This window comes from Amblyraja radiata, chromosome 28 (genome assembly GCF_010909765.2).
Source record: "Amblyraja radiata isolate CabotCenter1 chromosome 28, sAmbRad1.1.pri, whole genome shotgun sequence".
Taxonomy (NCBI): domain Eukaryota; kingdom Metazoa; phylum Chordata; class Chondrichthyes; order Rajiformes; family Rajidae; genus Amblyraja; species Amblyraja radiata.
Genome location: NC_045983.1, coordinates 7,819,217 through 7,844,668, shown reverse-complemented (window position 1 = coordinate 7,844,668; position 25,452 = coordinate 7,819,217). Strand labels below are relative to the sequence as shown.

General features: G+C 40.8%; 1 protein-coding gene across 9 annotated transcripts in view; it reads right to left on the bottom strand.

Annotated features, from left to right (window-relative positions):
• The window catches only part of nf1 (neurofibromin 1), a 325,252-nt gene that overhangs the window by 140,511 nt on the left and 159,289 nt on the right, over nucleotides 1-25,452 (bottom strand). For 6 of the 9 annotated variants that reach the window (XM_033045689.1, XM_033045685.1, XM_033045690.1 and 3 more), the window contains 6 exons: nucleotides 16,555-16,620; nucleotides 8,699-8,857; nucleotides 7,244-7,341; nucleotides 5,070-5,216; nucleotides 4,059-4,205; nucleotides 2,626-2,736 (listed from right to left, as the gene is read on the bottom strand). In XM_033045689.1, the coding sequence (XP_032901580.1) occupies nucleotides 2,626-2,736; nucleotides 4,059-4,205; nucleotides 5,070-5,216; nucleotides 7,244-7,341; nucleotides 8,699-8,857; nucleotides 16,555-16,620 (728 nt within the window). The remainder of the gene's footprint in view (nucleotides 1-2,625; nucleotides 2,737-4,058; nucleotides 4,206-5,069; nucleotides 5,217-7,243; nucleotides 7,342-8,698; nucleotides 8,858-16,554; nucleotides 16,621-25,452) is intronic. The other 3 variants (XM_033045692.1, XM_033045693.1, XM_033045694.1) reach the window with 1 other exon arrangement.

The following is a 25,452-nucleotide window of genomic DNA, read 5'->3' as shown; positions in this document are numbered from 1 at the left end:
ACTGAGTCTATATGCAATAGTCGTCAGGTGTTGGCACCATTTCACGGTCCCAACTGCAGGTGGCTATGAAGGCTTGTTGTAGCCGTCGTATCAACAGAAACATCGTGTCCCTTTCTCCCCCCATTCACACACAAAACGTGTGTGTGTGTGCATAATACAGGATCCAGCGGTAAGCCACGGCTGCAATTGGTACGTGTAGTAACTAACAAGTGTGTCGTAAAAAAAGTGGTCAATATCAGCTTCACATGGCTGAAGCTTGAGATGGTGCCGGGAGCAGTCGTGCGGCGAAAGCGTGGCGGCAGTGACAGCAGGTCACATTCCCCGTTCCCTCCCATCATCAACCTCGGGGCCTTCCGATTCCCGCCCTTCATTCCCACCCATCAGGAGGGAGCTGTACAGGAACGACATTCTTCCTGACCACAGATTGAAACATTCATTGCAAGCAGCTGATTGCAAACGCAGAGCCCACACAGAATATTGGTAAACCTTTGTTAAATAACGCGTGGAATAATGCAGTTTAATGGTAATTAGCAGCTACGGTAAAGGTTGGAAGCCAGCGGACGTACTGGCAGTCAGACGAGAGCAGGAGAGATTAAGACAGTGTATAATCCATAGCACCTTTGTGTACAATTTCATAATATATAATAAATAACAGGGCTGACACACCTTGGCTGGGAATCACCAAAATTGTTCCCAATTGGGCCCCGCGCCTCCTAAGGCCAGCCCTGGTCTGAGAGTGATCTCGAAAGAACCGCCAACAACCGAGTGAGGTGGAGGACATTTGCCAATGGCCTGTGCTCCCTAGAGGAGCAAAGGGCTTAAGAAGAGGTAAGAAGAAGGCGGTCAACTGATATTTTCTTTTCAATATTTGTTAGTTGTCCATCAAAATACATATTTATGTGTGCACATATTATATGAGTGATGGTGGGGGAAAGATATGCGGATCCTAATCATAGGCTTATGTGCAACAAATAACCTCATTATAAAATGTGTAGAAAGAAACTGCAGTTGCTGGTATATACCAAAGATAGACGCAAGGTGCTGGAGTAACTGAGCAGGTCAGGCAACATCTCTGAAGAAAAAGGATAGGTGACATTTCGGGTCGGGACCCTCCATCAGACAGAAGACCCAGTCCGGACCCGAAACATCACCCATCCTTTTTCTACAGAGATGCTGCCTGAACCGTTGAGTTACTCCAGCATTTTGTGTGTAACCTCATTATAAACGCTGGTTTAAAAAAAAAAAATCAGGAAATACAGAGAACCACTTTTTGCTGTCCAGTATTTCCAAGTATTAAGTTCTTGTCATGTGTTGATTATGTATAGCTCCAGGCAATAGTTTTACATTAGCTATTAGATTGAGACTGCTCACAATGCAATTTATCTGACACTTGAAATACAAACAGGTCTGGACTTGGTATCAAACGACTCCACAATCAATCTCTAACAAAAGTATTTCAAAACACCGAGCTGGTAATGGTAGCAAAAAGCTGAGTGACAGGACCATTAGTTTGATTGTTGGTACTGGTTTTACTGTTGAGTTCTCCGTGGGCAACAGACAACTCAAACACTGCCTGAAAGGCTGGCCATGATGAGAACGTCCCGCATTTTTTGGTATTTGGCTGGGTATTTGATATACCCTCCAAGGAACCCATGTTCCTGACACTGTTGTCTTTATTCCACAACTCCTACGCTACCCGGCCCCAATTTAATTGGATTACTACTGGCAGTTGTACCTTTGATTGCTGAGGCCACCCAAGTTCCAGAAAACCTTCCTGACCTTCCTTTCTAGCTTTAGGACACATTTACAGTGTCAGGGCGTCAATGTTGTTTGATAAGACTCCTATGAAAATCCTTGATACATTGTACTATGTTGAAGGTGCAACAAGAGGGGAAGTGTTATAATGCCATACGACGTAAGACCATCAAGCAAGGTTGAAAAGTTGAATTTGGCTGGATTGCTGGCCGGCTGGCAGAGTTTCCATGCTGTATCTCCAACTAAGCTAGAAATATAATGTCCCAATAGAAGTCGCATTGTGCCTCAGTACCGGAACAGGTGAAAGAAACATCAAGGCCCTGCCAGTGTAGGATGTGGGCAGGACCTTCCACACCAGACAATCCACACCGACTGTACATCTGCATCCCGGTAACAAGCGATTGAAGTGAATGATAAGATCAATGGTTAATCAGCTGCTTGATAAGTTTTATCTTGTCCTCCTTCACACAAAATATTGCCATTGGGAGCAATGCAAGTGCAACAGAAACAATGCAATGAGATTTCAACTGTGATAACTGTAAGGACAATAAAGGAGTCAACTGCATGAGTCTTTTGCATACACTTTCCAATAATGCAATGACAGAAATTCCCAGCACAAATCTTGTGTGAAGATCAACTCCCACTGAGGAACATCAATTATAAACAGTACTAATAAAACCATTGTGTCGCACACTTGCAGGCACAACACCACCCCTCCAACAGTGTGTGGTCAGTCATGCTTTTAAGCTAACCAAATCATACCAAGCTATTTGAAGTACTGCATGCCAACGTTGGTAGTCACATATCCCACAGCCATTGATTTATTCATTGCAACAGTAAGAAAACACAAATTACACTGTTTTGCCCTACCTTCTGGCTATATAGTAGAAAACGGGAGTCCCTGTTTTTGATGTTCCAGCCTGGTAAAAGATGTTAAGTGTTTTTAAAGCTTTGAACTCTTCCTTTTCATGTACTTGATGCCTGAAAAGAAAATCTTTCATTGTAAATGGAGTCCTTGAAAGATCAGTGCAACATGCATTCAGTTCACTGAGCACTTTTCCCATCAGAATTCTAACTTCTCAGATCGAATGCAAAATTTTATACTATCAGGCGATAAGTGGCACAGTTGGTATAGCTGCAGTCGCACAGCACCGGTGACCTGGATTTGATATCTCGGGTGCTGTCTGTGTGGAGTTTGCACTTTCGTCCTGTGACCATGTGGGTTCCCTCCGGGTGCTCCAGTTTCATTTCCACATCCCAAAGACAGCGGGATGTTAATTGGCCTCTGTGCGACAACATGCCCAATGGAACTACTGTGTACACTTGATCAATAGTCAGCATGGAGTAAGTGGGCCAAAGAACCTGTTTCTATGCAGTATCTCTAACCTAAACTAAACGGACGGTAGACACAAAATGCTGGAGTAAGTCAGCGGGACAGGCAGCATCACTGGAGAGAAAGAATGGGTGACCTTTCGGGTTGAGACCCATTCTTCAGATCTGAAGAAGGGTCTCGAACTGAAACGTTACCCATTCCTTCTCTCCAGTGATGCTGCGTGTCCCGCTGAGTTACTCCAGCATTTTGTGTCTACCTTCGATTTAACCAGCAACTGCAGTTCTTTCCTAAACTAATCTGACTATGCCTACAGAAAGTAAAGACATTTCATAATTACACTATGAGAGTAATACTGAGCCATTTAGTCCAGGAAGGCAATGAAACAGTAGATCTGAACTGGAGACGCAGTGCAGCGTTGCATTTGGGATTGAATGATCTAAAGAATGATCTAAATGTCTCCACCCGAAACATCACCGATCCACGTTCTCCACAGATGCTGTCTGACCCACTAAGTTACTCCAGCATTTTATGCCTTTCTTTTGTATCTCCCAGTGTCTACAGTTCTTTGTTTCTACTGTTTAAAGAGTGTTTTCAGGTTTAGATGTAAAGTTATCATGACTTTCACATAAAGTTACAAGGCTCTGGTGAGTTGCAGGCACTAATGGGACTATAGTTTAAGCATCAGTCAACGACATGAAAAAACAGCAGTTAGAACAATTAAGGAAAACTGAGCCCATGGAGGATCATCCGTGGTCTGACTGAACGGTGGAACATGCTCATGGAACTGGATGGGTTCTCACACTTACTTGGATTTTAAACAGGACTTCAGCCCATTAGCATTTTTTGTTAGGAATGCAAACATGAATATTCAGATGTTGTTTAAATATGTCAATATATGACAACCAGTAATGAGAAATTATTCAATTAGGACATCTTTGACTGGAAATTTTTTTTTTTTCTGGTTACCTACCTGGTCATGAATTCCTCAAACTTGGAGCTGGTGAGGTTTAGGCTGGACCAGTGAGTGTCAGCAACAGGTTTGTGCTCCGGAGGCCCCAGGTAAGCCAACAATGTAGCCATCTTGTCAAACGGCCTCCTCCCCACAGCTTTGTGATCCCTGAGGTCATGAGAGGATAAAAGCAATCATTTCATTTTCTTTCAATTAAAAATCAATCATAAATTATATCCAATTTTGCATCAAGAGTTCCAAGATTAATATTTGTGATCGGCCTTGTCCAAATAGCAGCGCATCATTTATCATGCATGCAAAATATTCAGGAGGATAGTAATGTTTCAATGTTCATAAGCTGTGTTCATTTTGTCATCAATATTTAAAACAAAGATATTACATTTTGCAACTGAGCAAATTTCCATTGGAACTTTTCAATTTAAAATCCTAGTGCGATAGCAAATATAATTATGTCTTTTTGAATTACGCCTTCTTTCTTCAGCAGCCCCACTGTAGCAACCTACAATTATACAGCATCAATTGCAATACTGTCCCATTTATATAGACTCATGTTTGGGTTTTGGTATTTATAATAGAAAAATAATAATATTTGGAATGACATTAACAGTGTCGCCAAATATCTGCATTCAGTTATTTCTGAGTTCTAACCCATCAGCAAAAGGCAATGTTTGGCTGTAAAAGGAAATGTATTGGCTGCATAGGTTCTATCGCAGTGTTTAATAAACATTTAGACAGGTACATGGATAGGATAGGTTTAGAAGGATAGGGACCAAATGCAGGTAAGTGGGACTAGTATAGATGGGGCATGTTGGTCAGTATGGGCAAGTTGGGCTGAAGGCGCTATTTCCACGCTGTATGACTCTATCACCCTAATCAACATGATTCTAACTTTCGGAATCAACATTGGTAAATAATCTTTTGCACTGGATTTCAAGGGTGCACATTAAAGTCGGCTCACTTGTCAACAGATTCAGTGAATGCTCCTGTCTTTAACTTGTGTCTTGTACATACCGGTTACTGCATAGATATTGCCCTATTTTCTCCTGGTTGTTCCACAGCAACCTGTGCAAAGCAAGAACGTTCCCATCACTGATGAAGGAAAGACTGTGATTGACCGTGTCGCTGGCTGGGCAGTCAGATGCAATGTCCAGAAAAAACCTTCCACAGGAGGTGCCAGTGAGGGAAGAATGGAGGAGGAGAATAAAATAAATGCATTTTATATTTCTTAAGGCATGATAACCAAAACATAACCAAGTGGAAAGACGAACAGATAAATCGGGCGTGCAATGAGTTCCCAATCCTGAGTTGTAAAGAATTGGTAGACACTATATCGCCCATCAAATAACCATCAAGGATACTCTTGCAGAAGCCACCCAAATACCATCCCCATTCTTAATACTGATTTTCAGTTTTGCAGGCAGAGATGATTAACAATGGAGTAATATTCATCTGTGTTGGTATTCTGGAAACCCCTCCACAAATGTCATCATTCCAGCCAGCATGGTTGGCTGTCGACTCCACTTTCAACATGCATCGTGGTCATTTCAGCTTTCTTATAACAGTAAGTGACATAAGCTTTTCACAAATCAAAGAGTTTTCTCTGCTTGAGTTTTGCTTTGTATATATGATAAAATTCTTGTGAATTATCTGAAATTTCAATTTTTGCCCGTTTTAATCTTTGAAACGTAATTCTCAATATAGTATAGGAAGGAACAACAGATGCTGACTTGGACCAAAGGTAGACACAAAGTGCTGGAGCAACTCAGCCGATCAGGCAGCATCTCTGGAGAAAAGGAACAGGCGACGTTTCGGGTTGGAACCTATCTTATAGAGTAGGTAAGGGGAGTAGAAAGGTTAGCATGGTTAATCTCTAGCTGACCGTTAGAAATGAAATGGTCCAAATAAGGGTTCCGACCCAAAACGTCACCTGATGCATTTCTCCAGAGATGCTGCCTGACCCGCTGAGTTATTCCAACACTTACCCATGTCTAACCTCAATTTGGTACACTGATTTGGAATAATACAATTGTGCTGTATCAACTCTATACTTCCATGTCAGTGTACCATATTGAGAATAGACACAAGGTTGCTGGAGCAACTCAGCAGGTTGAGGAGGAAAGGAAGAAAGAAAATAATTTCATTTCCAACAAACATGTCTATCTCAGTATTTAAGCTTTAGAAGGGATTCCACTAACCTCTAAGCAACGATATTTCCCTTTAACCATTACCTACAAGTTCATGATTCACCTTTGATACATTCCCTGCATGAAGTAGTTTCTCTTGAATTTTTGACACGGATATTTTCATTTTGTTAAGACCACCTTGCACTTGTGACCTCAAGTTCTGGATTTGTATCCCAAAGGAAACTGTGTGTTTATCTTAGAACGTTTGTCTTTACCCATATGCTCATAACTCTTTTAGGATACAACAATAACAAAAAAATCAACATTAGGAGTAGTGCTTGCTGTTCTGATTGCCCCATTGCTGGAAGAATGTACAGCCTTTGGAAAAGTACAGGGGTTTACCAGAATAATGCCTGGATTATGGAATATTAACTACATGGAGTGGTTGGACAGACTTGGACTGTGTTCTCTGTAACACTGGAGGTTGAGGGGAGACCTGATAGAAGTATATAATATATTAGATATGGATCTAATAGATATGGATCACATGCAGGCAGACAAGAGTTGGTCTTGGCATAGTGTTCGGCACAGACATTGTGGACCGAAGGGCCTGTTCCGTGCTGTACTGCTCTTTGTAACACCCAGAAACACAAAGGAGGAACAATAGCGAAGCTCAATCCAAGTATGAGAGTGAGTGTTGTTCCCCAAACCAGTATTTGAGTGTCACAGAGGATAAATCAGAGCTCCGCAAAGACATCATTCAGTTGCACTACTGAAATGTTTGAAATTGCTTAGAAGAAGCAAACACACTTCTTAAAACTAAACTATTGAATTTACAAAAGGGTGAAGTTATGCACAAATATTAAATCCGGGGGAAATTCACCCACAATTTAAAAAAAAAAAAGAAGAAATCATTAATCGTATTAATAATAGCATTTGCATTACTTGCAAAATACAACCCTGCTGTTTCATATTATCATATTTGAAGCAGAGTAAAAACAAAACATGCATTTGAAAATAATTTTAATTCAGATTTACGGTAAATTATGAATTCATAGTTACCTGCGAGCTGCATCAAAGTTGTTTTTAACAAAATCATTGAATGGCCTCATATGTTCTTCTTTTGTAAACAGGACATGATTCGCAATACTTTGTAGAATCTGGTTATAAAGTAGAATTTATATACTAATCAATGTTTTCTGATTCTAAACACAGGACAACTATACATTTAGACTGATTTGCCTTTGAAATGTATATTTACAATTGAAAAAAAGATGGACACCCTTAAATCTTAGTGCATCATTGTGCTACTCTGGGCATCTTGGTCAACATGGATGGGCTGGGCTGATGGGTATGTTTCCATGCTATATGGCTCTACAACTCTGTTGCCAATGCTTTAGTGCGTTATAGTTTCCACATTTTGTACACTTAAAGTCACATGAGAACATTCATGATAAAACACTTATTCCTCTTCACTTCACCCTTCATCTTCAGCACCTCTCACTGCCCGAGATGAGGCCATGGCATGAATTCCTTGGCAATGAGGGGATTTCAGTCATCATGGCAATCTGACCTCGGCTAAATCCTCCACAGCGTTTGGACTGAATACACCTAGTGTCAAGGCTGGCAATTATTGGCAACACATCCACCCATCTCTTAGTGTGGCAACTCAGCGTGGTGGCGCAGCGGTAGAGTTGCTGCCTTGCAATGTCAGAGACCCGGGTTCAATCCTGACAACGGGTGCTGCTTCTATGGAGTTAGTCCGTTCTCCCTGTGATCACGTGAGTTTTCTCCGGGTGCTCCGGTTTCCTCCCACACGCCAAAGATGCAAATGTTTTTATAGGTTAATTGGCTTTGGTCAAAATTGTAATTTGTCCCTAGTGTGTCGGATAGTGCTGGTGGACGGGGATCGCTGTTCAGCACGGACTTGGTTGGCCGAAGGGCCTGTTTCCGCGCTGCATCTCCAAACTAAACTCCCATCCAGTTGTTGGCATCTGGCCGTCCAACACCAGCCGGACAGGATCCATTTGCCAATGTTTGCTTCAGATTGAACGTGATCGGGACTGATTTCAAGTGAGTTTATTGTCATGTGTCCCTGTATAATTCAATTTTATACATGAGCAAACTTGTTGAGAGAGAGACAGAGAGGTCTATGATGAGACATCTCTCTCTCTCTCACACACACACATCAGGTCTGCTCATGTATGAAATCAAAATTTGTCCGGGTTTGCACAATGAGATAGTGGAGGGTACTTCTCCATTACAGATACCACAAGATGTATTTGAACTTGGAGCAGAGAGTTCAGGAGTTTTAACCAGGGCAAGTTTTTCATCCCCAAGGTACAGCACGAATGTCAAATCTAGTCTCGCCAACACGACCCAGCTGAGAATGAAATATTCAGTGCTCAAGAAGTTGATAATGGATTTTTTCCCCAATCTCTCTGGTTCTCTTACTCACTGGACCAATTTTCATAGCTCTCAATGAGATCCAGAAATACTCCATGTTAAAACATTTACCTTGGACATTAACTTCAATCCGCGTTCAATTCTTGGTGGAGGCTTCTTATCAAGAATTCCTGCTTCATATGGAGATACGATAGCAGGATTGATGAATCTTAAGAACATAGCACTGCCAACTGCACCGATGCTGTTCTGGGGAAAGCGCTGGCTGACAACCTGCGAGGGAGACGACAGCAAAGACAGGATATTATAGCAGCAAGAGTTAAAACCTCATTTGTTCTCATCATTGAACACATCTTCATGCCTATCATAATCAAACAAATACACCTGTTACACGATATCCCGATGATCTCCAAACCTCACCATAAAGAACAATGTAATGGGAATGACTAAAATATGAACTTTAAAACCAGCCACAAAATGTTTCTAGCATGAAGCCTTCGGATTCAGTTTAGTAAATGAATTTACTAAATTCTCAGTCAGCTGGTCTAATAACGAAAAAGCCTGGCGCTGTTCCATATTACTGGGAAGTTGTAGCTACCAAAGATGGAGTAATTAAATTCAAGGATGAATTCAAGACACCAGGTTTGAGCAGCACTGAAATCTCTGAGGGTTATGAGTATATGAGACAGCACGGAGATAGGAAGGTACCAGTCAAGTAATTGGTGGGATTTTAAGTATAAAAAATAAACAGTGCTGTTTAACCGGGTGCTAACAAGCACAGATGGAATTTGGCAGAGAAACAAAACAGACAATAATTTGAATAGCCTCTAGTTTATCAAGAGCAGAATTGACAAGCCAGTCATATTCATCAAAGCGGGAATTTCAGGAGCAGATGGGCTAAAGCAGAAAAGTTACCCAATGGATGCAGGTATCATAGTTATTAAAATGGTATCAATGTGAATCAATTGCTTCCCCAGTGATAAAGTACAAAACCAAGGTCATGAACAGTTTGCTTTGGTATCGTGGTTGCCCGGGCGAGAAATGGAGACAGGGAACAGACATTGATGGGGACCAACATAAATAGATTTGCTCACGTACATAACAGAGTTGAGTTTGCATCTTAAAAATGCAGGTCTATACCTCAACTGACAGTGCAGTCCTGCCATTACTCCCTCAATGTCAATAAACAAGAGTTGGTAGTTGATATCAGAAATGGGGTGGAATACACACCCCAGTTTGTATCAATAGTGCTGAAGTGGAGATGATTGAGAGCTTCAGGTGTAAATATTCCCAATAAATCTTCCTGGTCCAACCACATAAACACTACTATGGACAAGAAAGCACACCAATGCCTCTACTTCATCAGAAGGCTGAGAAATGTTGTCATATCTCCAATGACTATTACCAATTTCTAGTATATGGCATAATTCACTATTTAGATGCTCAAATTATTGTGATAGAAGTGTGAGCAAGGATATCAATACACTGGTAGATATAGCAGTAAAAAATGCTTATAATAAAAAATGAAACTGCTACTGATGTTACTATAAATGCTTGCATTGTGGAAAGTGAACTTGCAATTGACAAGTTGCAAATTCAAATGACTCAGTGTTTGGTTCTGAGTGAATAGGAAAGGGGACAAAGGCATATCTGAGATGTTAGTAACAGACTCTTCATATCACTTGGAAATAAAGCCAAGTTTCTTGTCTTTCATACTCCCTTCCCACCAGTAAAATGAAGTTGTATTCTCCTTCTGTAGAAACAAGGAAATGCAAATTCTAGTTAATACACAAAAGGACACAAAGTGCTGGAGTAACTCAGCAGCTCAGGCAGCATCTCTGGAGAAGATCAGGCAGTTTCTCCAGAGATGCTGCCTGGCCTGCAGAGTTACTCCAGCACTTTGCGTTCTCCTTTTGCCAGTTAAAATCAAGTAGAAAACACATTTTCCCCTCCTTCCAAAGACTATTTCAATTTGTGATCCATGCTGACACCTGTCAGCTTCAGGAAACAGATTAAAATTTAAGACCATCTTCCTACAGTTTTGATTCATTTTCCTATGTGTGCCAGCTGTGACTCAGTAGGTAGCACTCTCTTGAGTTAGAAGGTTGAAGGTTCAGGTCCAACTCCTGAGATAGGAGCACAAAATCTGGGCTGATGGCACCCATCCAACCTCACGCAACAACACAAAATGCTGTATTTTAAACTGAGGCCCCACCTGCTTGCTCCAGGGTCGTTCTATTTCATGCACGAGTAGGTGTAATTCTCTATCAATATGACTGAAGAAGGTTGAGCACCCAGAGAAAACCCACACAGTTATAGGGGGATCATGCAAAGTCCACAGACAACACCCGAGGTCAGGATCGAACTTAGGTTAGTAATGTTCAGGCAGCAGTTCTACCAACTGTGCCACCGTGCTGCACAGGAGACTTTGTTTTTTTCCAGTATTTTCTACATGTACCTTTCCCGGACAAAAATACTCAATTGATGTACTTTGCTCTGATTAAGCACATATGTATGAAAAATAGAAACATTTTACGGCTGTCCAAATAAGAGTTTAAATTCGAGTTTCTCATTTGCAATGGGCAATTAGATTCCAAGGTGAACCCACTGAGATTTTATTCCCTGTCTAATCTTTGTGGCAAAGCTAAAATACTCATTAAAAATTATGCAAGCAGCTTTCTAAAAAAAGACAAAGGACATCTTTTTTGGAGAGTTTGTTTTTCTTGCCCATGGCATCCCTCGGATGGTAATGGAGCAAGAAAGCATAGGCAAGGACAGAAATAAGGACGAAGGCAAGGAGAAATTAGAATTAAAAACTGAAAGGAAGATGGGGTGAATACAGCTATGATCCAATCTCATAACTGAAAAATCAAAACAATTACATAAGGCGTTTGAAAATAATGATAGTTCAGGTTCAAGTTCACATGTATTGTCACTGTACCAATTGGTACAGCGAGGTTTGGGTCACCATACAGCCATATGAATAAAAAGAACACAACACACGATAAAACTTAACATGAACATCCCCACACAGCGGAATCAACTTTTCCCACGGTGACGGAAGGCAATAAAAGTGTTCACCCGTGGTCGGGGCCTATTGAGGCCTCCGCAGTCGCCGCAACGTTCAGGCCCTCTCGCCGGATGATGGAACACCGGCGTCGGAAGAACACTGTTATCATGTTAACATTATAAGAAAAATGTGGTCCCAACCCAAAACATCATCTATCCCTGTTCTGCAGTGAAGCTGCCCGACCTGCTGAGTTACTCCAGCACTTTGTGACCTTTTTTGTAAACCATCACTGCCAGTTCCTCGTGTCTACATTTTTTATGCCAGGAACAGAGGTTTTGCCAATCTTCTCGCAGACTAGATATACGGAAGGCTGGGGCTCACTGGACCACTTTGTAGTTCAAAGAAATGTCAGCTATTTTTCTATGAGATTTTTAAGATGAAAAGCTTTCTTTTACAAGGTTATCAAGTTGGAATTTTTTTAAATCTGGCATTGGTTAATCTTCTTCCTCCACTTAATATCTCATCCAAAAATCTGCCTCCATGTGAACGTAGCAATGAAGTGCCAGCTAAGATTTATGTTTGTTGTGCAATTTACCCATCCTGCTGATTCAACACAATACCATTAATTGAATCAAACTAATAGTTCAGAAAAAAGCTGGAGCCAGAAAATAGATAACAAAATAATGCTGGAGAAACTCAGCGGGTGCAGCAGCATCTATGGAGCGAAGGAAATAGGCAACGTTTCGGGCCGAACCCCTTCTTCAGACTTCAAAATAATAGAACCAGCGTTTTTCCAAGTTAATCACACGTCTTTCAAGAGCAGAACAACCAATTTTGCTACCTTGTACCAATGAATTTGATGGGTACATGGCTGTTCCTCTTATAAATAAGATGAAATGGTAGCACAATTAAGTTGTAGACACAAAGAACTGCAGATGATCATTTTAATTTATTTTTTATTAAAAGACTCAAAGTGCTGGAGTAACTCAGCATTTCCGGAGAACATGGATAGGTGATATTTCTGTTTCGGACTCTTCTTCAGGCTCAGAGTTTGGATCCCAACACAAAACATTGCCTATCCATGTCCTCCATAGAAGCTGCCTGACCCACAGAGTTACTCCAGCACTTTGTGTCTCCCTTTTAGCAACACAATTAATTTATTTTTAACATTGTAGATGTCCTAACTTACAGAGTTCTCCTGATATTAAATACTAATACTAGTAAAACTAAAATGAGGGGGGAAAACAAAGTAAATAAAGATCACCACCTAACATTACTCCATAACATAATCAAAGATAGATTAGCTGAATACCAGAGTGACCCAACATGCCCAACACTTCCTCCCGGAATTTATGAAGTGATGAAGTTTAGGTCAGTGGAGATCTCTGGATGTTCTGTACATTGACTTTCAGAAGACATTTAATCAAGTTTTCCAAAGAGACAGATCAATAGAAGAACATTCACAAAAGCAAATTATTGACTTGGCAGATAGAAATAGAAGCAATGGACATGTACTCAAATTGGCAATATATTCAATGTGTTAGAGGAGCAAATATATTTTACATTTACAAGGACTTCAATATGAAACCAGGGATCCAAGTTTGCTTCTGACAGAGATATTGGTATAAGTTTATTATTGTCATGAGCATCTGGATACAGTGCAAAACATTGTTTTGTGGGTTATCCATCAAAATCATACTATATATGTACACGAGTACATCAGACACTGGTAAAGAGAACATAAGCGTGCAGAATATAGCTGTAGCTACAGAGAAAGTGCAAATTAAAAATAGTGCAAGGGCTGCAATGAGGTAGATTGGATGATGGGGAAATCATCTTTAATACACAAGAGGCCTGGACAAAAGTTCGATAACAGCAGCGAGGGAGCAGATCCTGAATCTGGTGGTATGCGCTTTCACGTTTTTGTACCTTCTGACCAGCAGAGAAGAGGTTGAATGATGTGAGAGTGATCCTTGACTATGTTTGCTGCCCTCCCGAGGCAGTGCGAAGTATAGGTGGAGTTAATGGTGGAGGAGTCGGGGACGGGGCAGGTGGCGGGTGATGGACTGGGCTGCATTCACAACTCTCTGCGGTCTTGGATGGAGCAGTTACCACACCAACTAGTGAATAGGATGCTTTCTATGGTGCATCTGTAGAAATCGATAAGAAACATTTCCATAGCATCTGTTAGTGGCCTTTTTTTGACCAGAGTGTTAATGTGGTTGGACCAGGACAAATTGTTTGCGATATTTAAATGTGAAGCTTTATTCTCCACTTCGGCACCGTTAATACAGACAGCGATGTGTGTACTCCACCCGACATCCTGAAGTTGATAACTTCATTTTGCTTGCATTGAGGGAGAGGTTGTTATGTTACTAAATTCTCCATCCTCTTCCTGTACTGGTAGCATATAAAGCAGTTATAGACCAAACCATTAGAGGTTTCAACATTAGTCAATGACCGTGTTATGAAAGAGCATCAATTTGTCCAAATTAAAGATGTAACGAGATACCTTCTAAAAGAGCACATGGTGGAAGGCAAGAGAAATATCATAAATAGTTTTTTAAAAAAGGACAGCCAGTGAGGACATATCCAGATGACTGGAAAACTAAGGGACAGAAGTTAGGTTACAGTGGTAGAAAGTTCTGACACGATATAACGACAAGCATGAGCACAACGCTTTATAAAGCTTGAGGACTAAAGGCTAGATTTAGCAAAAGTGCCCAAAATTATTGTTATGCAATATTTTCAAAGTCAGCAATAGAGCGTACCCATCGCTAAAGATTGCTGGCGTTGAAGGTTCGCCATGGCATGAGACATGGCCTGGTATCACTCTTTCCATTCAACATGAGCACAATGTTCTGCCCACCTCATGATTTCAACTTTGACAACAACGATTTGACATGATCTAGCTCAAAGATTGGCTCTTTTCCTTTCAGATGCAAAGGTCTCTGAAGCATAACCCAAAATGCTAATGTTTTTTAGGGGTTTACTTCTCTGTACAACACTTAATGACATTCAGTGTACGGATTAAATGCTTCAATACTCCAAAATGATTCAGAAGCATTTGAATATCAGCTCAATGCTGCAGAAATGCGGTGAATATTTAACTGCAACAGCACCATATGTTCTGCATGATTTGCAGCTATTAAGCAACGCACATAATACTTAGGTCTTATTTAAATACACTCTAATCAAATACAACAGCTGTAATATCATATCCCTTAGGACCTCTGAGGCGAAAGCAGTAATTATTTGAAACTTTACCAATGTCACAAGGAAATACACTTTGAAAAAAATGACACAGAGTGCTGGAGTGACTTGGTGGGTTAAATAGCATCTCTGGAGAATGTGGAGAGGTGACGTTTCGGGTCAGGACCTTTCTTCAGACTGACTGTAGTAGAGGGGAGAAAGCTGGAAGAGAGGTGGGGGTGAGACAAAGCCTGGTAAGTGATGGATGGAAAAAGCTGAGGGTGGTTTGTTTGACAATCCACGTTCTCGAGAGATGCTGCCTGACCTGCTGAATTACTCCAGCACTTTGTCTTTGATTGGAATGTAAGAGATTTCATTATTTAAAATAATTCTAATGTTTTAAGTAAGCAGTAAGCCCCTTTTAATGCATTATTTTAATTGTATAAATAAATACGAGACAGGAGTAGGCTCCTTGCCATTTAATAAAATCATGACTGATCCGATTGTAAACACAACACATTTACTTCCACCCACAGGAACCTTTCACCCCCTCGTTCATCAAGGATCCATCAATCTTTGCCATAAAAATATTCCAAGAGCAAAATCCCTGGTTAACATTCTTATTCAGCAGAGTCAAGGGTAAAGCATTGAATCAAGCAGAGTTCAACGAGATGAATAGGACATGTGGGAAAGGGCAGATCAATCAAGCACCAACACACCAGCCATCATTCAGAAACAATTGCAACACGTCCCTTTTTGTTTTTATTAATTTATTTGCCTTTGCTTCTCTTCAATTTATAAAATAGTGCAACCTAGGCACTTAACACAGCTTTATTTCCCCTTTGTAACAAAAAAACATAAAAACATGCCACAAACACACACATTCTGCCGAAGTACATCACAGATGAATGGGCACTGGGTAGTAATTAAAAGACTACAATAATAATTCTCACATCAGCAGCAATGATGCGAGGATTACGTTAAAAGTTAAAATCCCAGCTTCCTTTGAAAGTATGCTCTTTGTAAGGTAAGGAGACCAAAGCTGAACACAATATTCCAGGTGCCATCTCACCAAGGGTCAATACACAAATACAATAAAGCCTAGTTTACTCCTGTATCTTCCCCGATAAAGTGCCTCAAGCTATGGAAAATGCTTTCAGCTTCCACATATCATGCCTACTGATGACAGGACTAGACCTTTTTTACTCTTTTTCAGTGCTGCCAGTCAAGACATGATTTTGTCCATGAGGTTTGTTTAATTTACGTCAGCTGGTTTTCAATGAGTTCAAAGCTGTAATTCAATCAGATCTGCTTGATGTCTAAATTGCCAATGCACCCAAGAACGCTTAAAATCCTATTACTTAAATGATTATCTTCTAACCTGCTGACAGCAATCGAGTATTAACCTTACACAAAACCAACGTTTTAATCAGTTCACGAAAGCTGTAATGGACCATGAAACGGCTCATTTCTCATGGTATTAAGTCAGAGTTTCAAAAACTGTTACATACTTCTCAGTAAGCATATGTTCATTTCAACCTACATTGGAAAATCCAAACTACACCATATACATATTTAAAAACCAAATTAAGATAACAGTGTTAATCGGAATGAAAGCTAATTTTCGCTAGAATTAGTAGAATGATTCCAAAGTGAAGATCAAAAAGGCTGAAGTCAGGTGTTGTTTTTTTTATTAGGAAAGCACGTTTTAAGAAATTTTTAAAGAAAGGGTGATACAAAAATTGCAAAAAAAGTCCACTGAACTTACTGATTTTTTCATGGTTTCCTTTGTGTCTTTAACTGTAGATTTAGTCAGTAGAGAGTGGCAAGTAGCCTACAGAACAGAGATGAGTACAAGTCACAGTACCAACTTCACACAACAAAAGCATATTGTTGGCTTCTACACAAAAACTGCACCAAAAATATACAATGAATATTAAAATGAAATTAAAACTAAGTTGTCACAACTGTTTCTAACCTAAGTTGTCATACGCTGATTATTTTTAAACTTCAACCTTTCTGACCAAAAAAATGTGCAGTTTCTCCCCCACCCCCCTCCCCCCCCATAGAGTTATTTTTGCACAAGGGATTAACAAATACAATTGCTTTCAATCAAACTACTATTTCTGGCTGGATACGCTTTTGTGCTTTGTTCCTCAACCAAAATAATCACAATTCCATCATTAGTGCCTAAGATAGTAATTTTACCAACTTGAACAACTGCAAATTTTAAGACAGTGATGAAAACTAAATATGGGATAACAGAGGCCAAGGTCTTGACCACGTCCAATAACTCTAAAAATGGACCACACAGTACTGACAATAGCAAAGATATTACATTCCCTCTTAAATCATGAATCCTTGATTTCAAAAGCCCCTCCCCACCCCTCTCTCCTAGATCCCATCTGGCAAAAAGGTTTTATCAACACTGTTAAAAGGTGGAGCATATATTTCCTCCTTGAAGGCCCAAATCAGAGAATAATCTGCTTAAAAAGCAGCTGTACTAAACATCAGGCACACTCCACTTATTTTAACTCATTATGACATTTCAATTATTCATATACATTCAAGGTAATAAACCATTGAGACCTGGAAATCCAACATTTCAAAGAGATGACAATGATGACAGCAGATGCATTAATTGTTAAATTCCAAAATGTCCATATATTCAAGGTATTTTTAAGACTGCAAGGTAGCAAATGTGATTTAATTATCTATGAAAGGAAGGAGAAAACTAAACTGTAGGCCTGTTGGACTGACATCAGTGGAAAATAAATGCTTGAGGGCATTATTAATAAACAGGAAGGGCACAAAATAATAACAAGACAGGGCAGAGTCAACATGGATTTATGAAAGGTAAACTAGTGACAAATCTAATGGAGCTTTTATGCTTGTGATGTTAGAATGGTACAGGATACTGAGTTGGATGATCAGCCATGATCATATTGAATGGTGGTGCAGGCTCGAAGGGCCGAATGGCCTACTCCTGCACCTATTTTCTATGTTTCTATGTTTCTAATAGAAAAGGAGAAACTAGTTGACGTGATGATTTGGACTTGCAGAAGTATTTTGATAAGAGGCCACGAAGCAAATCGTTAAACGGTGCAGAAGCACAGCTGGTAGAGCTGTTGCCTCACAGCACCAGAGACTCAGGTTCAATCCTAAACTCAGGTGCTATCTGTGCAGTTTGTACGTTCTCCCCGTGACTGTGTGGGTTTCCTCCAGGCACAGTTTCCTCCCATGTTCCAGAAACCCATGTATTTGTGGGTGAATTGGCCTCTATAAATTGCCTTGTCTGCAGGGAGTGGAATGACCCAGAAGTACTGTGAACGGGTGATCGATGGTTGGTATGGACTCAGTGGGCAAAGCAAAGGGCCTGTATCCATGCTGTATCTTTCAATCAATTTAAACAAAAATTAGAGTTTGCACCGTTAGAGGATTGCATTAGTCTGACCTCAGGATCAGTTCATGGACAGAAAGCATACAGAAGGAAGGAACATTTTTGGTTAGGAAGGCGATGGGTGACCAGTGGAATGCTACAGGGATCAGTGTCGGGCCTCCAGCTGTTCACAATTTAACTCAATGGTTAGCATGAAGAGACTAAAGGTAATATATCCAAGTCTAGTCAAGATACAAAACTGGACGGTCGTGCGAGCTGAGGAGAATGCAGAGGGGCTGCGGAGGAAATATAGGCAGGTTAAGTAATTTGGCAATGATATGGTGAATGGAACATAATTTTAGCAAGAGATTGAAAGGTGTTGAGTTTTCAGGGAGCCTCAACATGTTTAACGCTATTGCACATATTAAGCAAGGAATTAGGATGGTTAAAGGTATATTAGTCAGATTCTAAGAGTTGAGTGATCTTGCTGCAACTAAGTGAGGCTATACCTGGGTATTGTGTACAGATCAACCCTCCGTACGCAAGAAAATATATACCGGTGCTTACGATACAGAGTGCACATGAAGCTTCATGTGAGTTTGTTATCTGATATAGACACAAAAAGCTTGAGTAACTCAGCAGGTCAGACAGCATCTCTGGAGAAAAAGAATAGGTAACATTTTGGGTCGAGACCCTTCTTCGAACTTGTTATCTGATATTTATGAGATTAAGCTGTCTGGGTGTATACTCTCGAGTGTACAGGAATGAGATGTGATCGTTTTGCATTTTACAAAATGATTACCAGGTCTGTACGCTGAAGGTTCCTTTGCCTGGGTCATCTAGAATCTTGGGTGACAGTCTCATAGTTAGGGTTCAGATATTCAGGACAGATATGAAAGGAAATGTCTTCACCATGAGAGTATGAATATTTGGAATTCTCTATCCAGCAGTTGCAGATGTATTCAAGACAGTGATTAAAATATTTTTGGGTATGAAAGGATCTGGGATAGTGAAGGAGAGTGGCATATCGCTACAAAAACAGCTGCAATATTATTGAAGGATAGATCAGACATTTGGAGCTGAATGGGCCTGTACCTTGCATTCTCGGGAGCTAGATTTTCGGGAGCTCCCTCGGCGGCAGCTTCGTCCGCCCCGAGTCGCGGAGTTTGAATCGGCCCATTCGCGGAGCTTAAAATCGGCCGCGGGATTTACCATCGCCCGGCGGGGGCTTCAACATCGAGAAGCTCGATCGCCTCGACGCAGCGGGAGAACAAGCAAGGAAGAGATAAGACTTTTTGCCTTCCCTCATAGTGAGGAGGTGCCTGGAGATTCACTGTGATGGATGTTTGTGTTAAATTGTGTTCAATGTGTGCTTTGTTGCTTTTTTCCGTCATGACTGCATGGTACGAAATAAGGAAATTAAATTATGTCATGTTCCCTGAATATTACTAACTGTAGATTTTTATTTCTGCTAAGATGAGCTATTTCACAGACTATCAGGCAAACACACAAACTTGATACACACTGTAGAATGGATATTGCATGTTAGCCAATTAGAATGCTTAGTAATTATAACTCTGCCTAGTTATAACATTTATAGTGTAAGAGCTCACCCACTGCCTGTCAGGAGCTGCAGTAGTGAGAACGTGTAATGTACTGCTTAGATGATGATGACCTGAACAATAAAGATGCTTGTGCTTCAACCTGTGTGAGACTAAGCTTTCCACACGCACCTTGGCAGTAGACAAGAATTCAACAACTTTCTAATAAGCAGCATGTAGGATGATTGAACTGAAATTTAATATACAGGCAGACCGACTGTGAACTCAATCATCCACAATCAACCAGCTGAAAGATGTATTTGAGTAACAAATGATACTCTTGCTCCTGTAAGATCAAAATATTTTCTTGTTCATTTTTGTAGTTGGCTGTACTTGTAGGTCAACATAATCTGCCCAAACCATGTCTTTAAGGAAACTGTATCACTCAAATTCTGAAAACCGTTTCATATTTGACACGTTCAAAATTCTGACTTTCATCACCTTGCACCGACCTAAAAAGGAAGTTAATCCATTTTGTGTCCTGATCCATTGTTACCCTGAATACAACTTACATTCAGCTGGGCCATTCACCAGCTGCTCTACGCACCCCACCACCCATCCCACTGTTTTGTGGTCAATTCCTTGCTCATCATTTGCAACTCCAAGTTATCACCAATAATTATTTTTATCCCTATAAAATTAGGAAGTGTTTTGTTCTCAAATTTTAGCAGGTTGTTCTCAATTTCCCCCCAGGATTTTTACAACCTTTCAATACAGATTTTGCTGATATTTTTGCCCTTTTCTCAGTATCCGTCTTCTTTGGAAGATGAAATATCGCTGGAGATGGAACCCTGATATGCTCTTCGACATTTCTGAAATCACTTAAAGTGTTACTATTTCACAATTATTCAGGATTATGGAAAAATCGCAAACATTATTGAACCAGGAACATGAAAAAAAATAGGCAAGAACACGACAGAAAAAGACACAAGGTGCTGGAGTAAACCAGCAGGTCAGGCAATAGGCCATGTTTTGGGTCGGGTACCTTCTTCAGAACTTGGCAGAGTCTTGTTACAAGGCAGAAGGAAAGTGGAATGAGGAACCAGATTACATCAGATTATCCCATCATTTAAAAAAAATGCTTTGAGACATTAAAGTTCCTTGCCATCAGCGTTGGTGTTCAATGCATTAGCTTTGAATTTGTATTCTTGTTTCTCTCTCATCTCCCTCCTCAAACTTATCGTGTTTGTCAACACCAATTTTAGCTCGCTCAGCCTTTTCCACTGAACTACGATCCTGCACCCCATGCTGACTGATACCAAAGAGCTCTCATTCTCAGACACTGTTCCCCATTTCTTTACATGAGCCAAAATTCCATCGCCTTTGAAAACAAACAAACCTGGATTGTTTCAACCTTGAAAACTAACGTCCTTTCATGAATTCTATTCCCCTCTCTTAAGTTCTTGGCCTTCCATTTAGAGTTCGCGCCTGAATTTCAGCAATCCAGCTACTCTCCCCACTGTGATAAACATCTCAGGTCGGAGTCAACAATTACTGCAAGCATCCATGGCAAAAATCTATTCATTATACATCCTTCTCAACCAGCCTAATGCAGCTGACCACCCAAAACCACTTCCCAATAAGTCTGAAGAAGGGTCTCAACCCAAAACATCACCTATTCCTTTACTCCAGAGATGCTGTCTGACCTGCTGAGTTACTCCAGCTTTTTGTGTCCATCTTCCCAATAATTCAACTTCGTCAGATCACATCTGCTGGCCTTCGTTCAAATCCACGTAGTTGCCACAGGGAAACTGACAACAACCTGATCTCATCATTACCAAGCGTTTGTCCCTAGGATCTATCCAATACTCAATATTAATATCTTCTCCAACTAAATATTTTCATTGCCAGTCCATATTACAAAACTCCCTTTTACAAACTCCATTTCCCCAATCACCAGTTCCACCCATGAACCTGATAGTCACCTGACATTGCACTGAACCATCAGCCCAATTTGATTTATATTTTTTGATGTCACTGAAAGGTATTCAGTCATTCAGTTTATGCCAGCTCTCAGAGCACTTCCGTGCGCACTTATTTACCTGTAACTTATTCACCCATGTGTCCATTAAAACTCCCCTCATTCCCCAATCAGCCACCAACAGCAGGGGAGGGGACGGGGGGGGGGGGGGGGGGGGGGGGGTGGGGGGGGGATTCTTGTCTGGCTGTGCTTGTTGAACTTGCCATAAACCTGAAACATCCAAACTGTCCTCCAATTGTTTTACCATGTTTTGCTACATCACCCATGGTCACTGATTAAAGCCGACTATCAGTTTATCAAAACATCAATTTTAATATATCTCAATATCCTGAAAGTCCCTTAATCACAATGTCTCCAATTTTACCCGATTAAGCATCTCAAGAATGCTAAAGTTGGAATATTGATGGCTACCTCTTTGGTACCAAGGCCCAAAGCTGTAATTTCCTTTCCAAACCCTTCCATCTCTCTAGTTCTGCGAGAAAGATACTTCCGACCGAATGTAGAAATAAGGAACTGCAGATGCTGGGGGGGGGGGGGGGGGGGAGAGGTTAGTAAGCTGGAGGAGAGCAGAGGCAGAACAAAGCTTGGCAGGTTATAGGTTGATACAGGTGAGAAGGGTTGGACAAAGGCCAGAGATTAAAAGATAGGTGTGAGACAAAAGGATTCAAGTGATGCAAATTATTAAGCTAGAGGAAGGAAAGTAGGTAGATGGGTAGGGGAAATGGAGAAATAGATGCGTCCAGGTGGGTGACAGGGAAAAGGGGTTTTGTAGTTACTTAATATCGGAGAATTCAACGTGTAAACGTTGAAAAATATTTTATTTGAAAAAGTTTTTCAGCACCTTTCTTAATGTGACTTGACACTGAGTTTTGCTTCCAACCCTCTCATGAAGCATCATGAGATGTTCTGCTTCATTCAGAGTTAACAAGTTACATTTTGTTGAGGAAGCCACCACACACACACATTAGACTGGGCATGACAAACAGCTGTTTTTGTTTTCTATGGCCATTGAGGACAAATTATTTAGACAACCGACCTCAAAAGGCTAAAGGACAGAAATGAGTAGGAAGATCCCAACAAGGTAGCGATTTGCAGACCTACAGCAATAAGTAGTTTGAATTTGAAATATACACCATCAAAACAAAAATACTATTACAACATCGAAGCTGCTTGGGAAATTACCCTTTCTGAAGAAATAGTCAATTTTATTACATGTACACATCATGAACTCCCATCGCCATGGAAAATATACACGAGCCTGCAGGAATGCATGTGTGAGAATAATATGGAAGAGAAAATTAGTGAGACAGAGACAATGAGAAAGCATTTTAGTTTTTTAGTTTTAGAGCAGCACAGCGGTAGAGTTGCTGCCTTACAGCGCCAGAGACCTGGGTTCAATCCCGACTACGGGTGCTGCTGTACGGAGTTTGTACCTTCTCCCCATGACTGCATGGGTTTTCTCCGAGATCTTCGGTTTCCTCCCACACTCCAAAGACGTACAGGTTTGCAGGTTAATTGACTTGGTATAAATGTAAAAATTGACCCTAGTATGTGTAGGGTAGTGTTAACGTACGGGGATCGCTGGTCGGCGCAGACTCAGTGGGCCAAAGGACCTGTTTCCACGCTGTATCTCTAAACTAAACATGCAGCACAGAAACAGGCCCTTCAGCCCACTGAATCCGCACCAATCAGCGATCCCCACTCATTAACACTATCCTGCACACATCTGCGACAACTTACACTTATACGAAGCCGAATAATCTACAAACCTGTACGTCTTTGGAGTGTGGGAGGAAACCGAAGATCTCTGAGAAAACCCATGCAGATTACGGGGAGAACGTAAAACCTCACCACTAGACTGCGCCCATAGTCGGCATCGAACCTAGGTGTCCGGTGCTGCAAGCTCTATCAGGCAGCACCTCTACCGCTGCGCCACTGTGCCGCCCTTAGATAAGAAGCTGTATTCATCATTCATGGGTGCACCGATTTATATGCTCAGTCGCAAGAAAACATGCAGTGCTACTTGCTGCAACGTGTGACAAGTGTGACCAAGTGGCATGAAACTGGCTGTTTAATGTAGATAGGGGATAAGATCTTTTGTTGCAAACTTCATATGGACGAAATTAGACTCCATTTAAAAAAAACTTACTTTTCAACTGTTTCAGTGGTCAAGGAATTTAAATAAAATTGAACTGTAATTCAGTTTAAAATCAAATTATTAAAAAAATTGTGACAAGGATAACATTCAATAGAATAAATGTCACCCAATGTAACATTGGCAGTCAGCCTTGGAGCCATCATACTTTTTTCTCCTCACAGAATTTGACATCATCATCATTAATCATAAAAAAAAACATTTGTATCATCTTTGACAGTTCAGCTTTTACATTCTCTCACTAGTATTTCAAATGTGTTAGATATAAGATGGGAAGTGACTTAGTTTAGTATTAAATGGGATTGGAATGAAATCATTCATATTGTTGTTCCAAAAGACAAGTTATATCCACTGTGTGCTTCACTTAAACATTCTCCCAAGATAACAAGAAAAATCCAAATAGATGCCAGCAATAATTTGACTCCAGATCAGATTTACATCAGCAACACTGTTTTACAATAAATATATAGCAAATATAATAATTGATCCTGACTACGGGTTTTGTCTGTGTGGAATTTCTGCATGGGACTGCATGGGTTTCCTCTGGGTGCTTCCGTTTCCTCCCACACCCCAAAGAAATGCAGGTTTGTAGTTTAATTGGCTTCTGTAAATTGCCCCTAGTGCGCAGGATGCAAAAGTGGGATAACATGGAAACAGCGTACAAGTGAACGATGTTCGGCATGGACTCAGTGGGCTGAAAGGCATTTTTCCATGTGTAGGGCTGCACAGTGTCACAGTGGTAGAGTCGCCGCCTTACAGCGCCAGGGACCTGGGTTCAATCCTGACTACGGGCTCTGCCTGTTGGGAGTTTGTACAAATTAAGGGATATGGGGGAAAAAGCAGGAATGGGGTACGGATTTTAAATGATTGGCCATGATCATATTGAATGGTTCTGGCTCGAAGGGCCAAATGGCCTCCTCCTGTCCCTATTTTCCTATGTTTATTCTCCCCATGATCACATTGGTTTTTCTCTGGGGACTCTGGTTCCCTCCCACACTCTAAAGGCGTACAGGTTTTCTAGGTTAATCAGCTTCATCAGTAAGAATTGTAAATTGTCCCTCTAGTGTATGGGGATCGCAGGTCAGCTTTGGACTCAGTGGGCCAAAGGGCCTGTTTCTGCACAGTAACTCTGAACTAAACTAGACTAAATTAAACCTCTATACTCTATATTTGCTTTGGTATGATTAAAAGGTGGCCCCCATAGCAGAAGCGTCCACGTCACGGGGCTGGAAACTGGAAGTATCCCGAGCTAATTCTGCTACCACCATCATCTATTGCGACAAGTGATGGCTCCCACTGATTGTCGCCGGAAGCCTGAGTCCTTTTCAGGACGGACGATGACAGCGATGTTAACATTTGAAACATGGAAGATGGACACGAAAGAAGAGACTAAAGGTGATGGCAACTTTTATTTAAACTTAGAAATTCATTTAAAATCAAATAGGGAAAATAACATGGTAAACTGAACCAAATCTTTGAAATAGATGAATATGCAACGCGACAATAGTCAATGTAGCTGATCCTATACCAATACAAGTGTTCCCAAACAA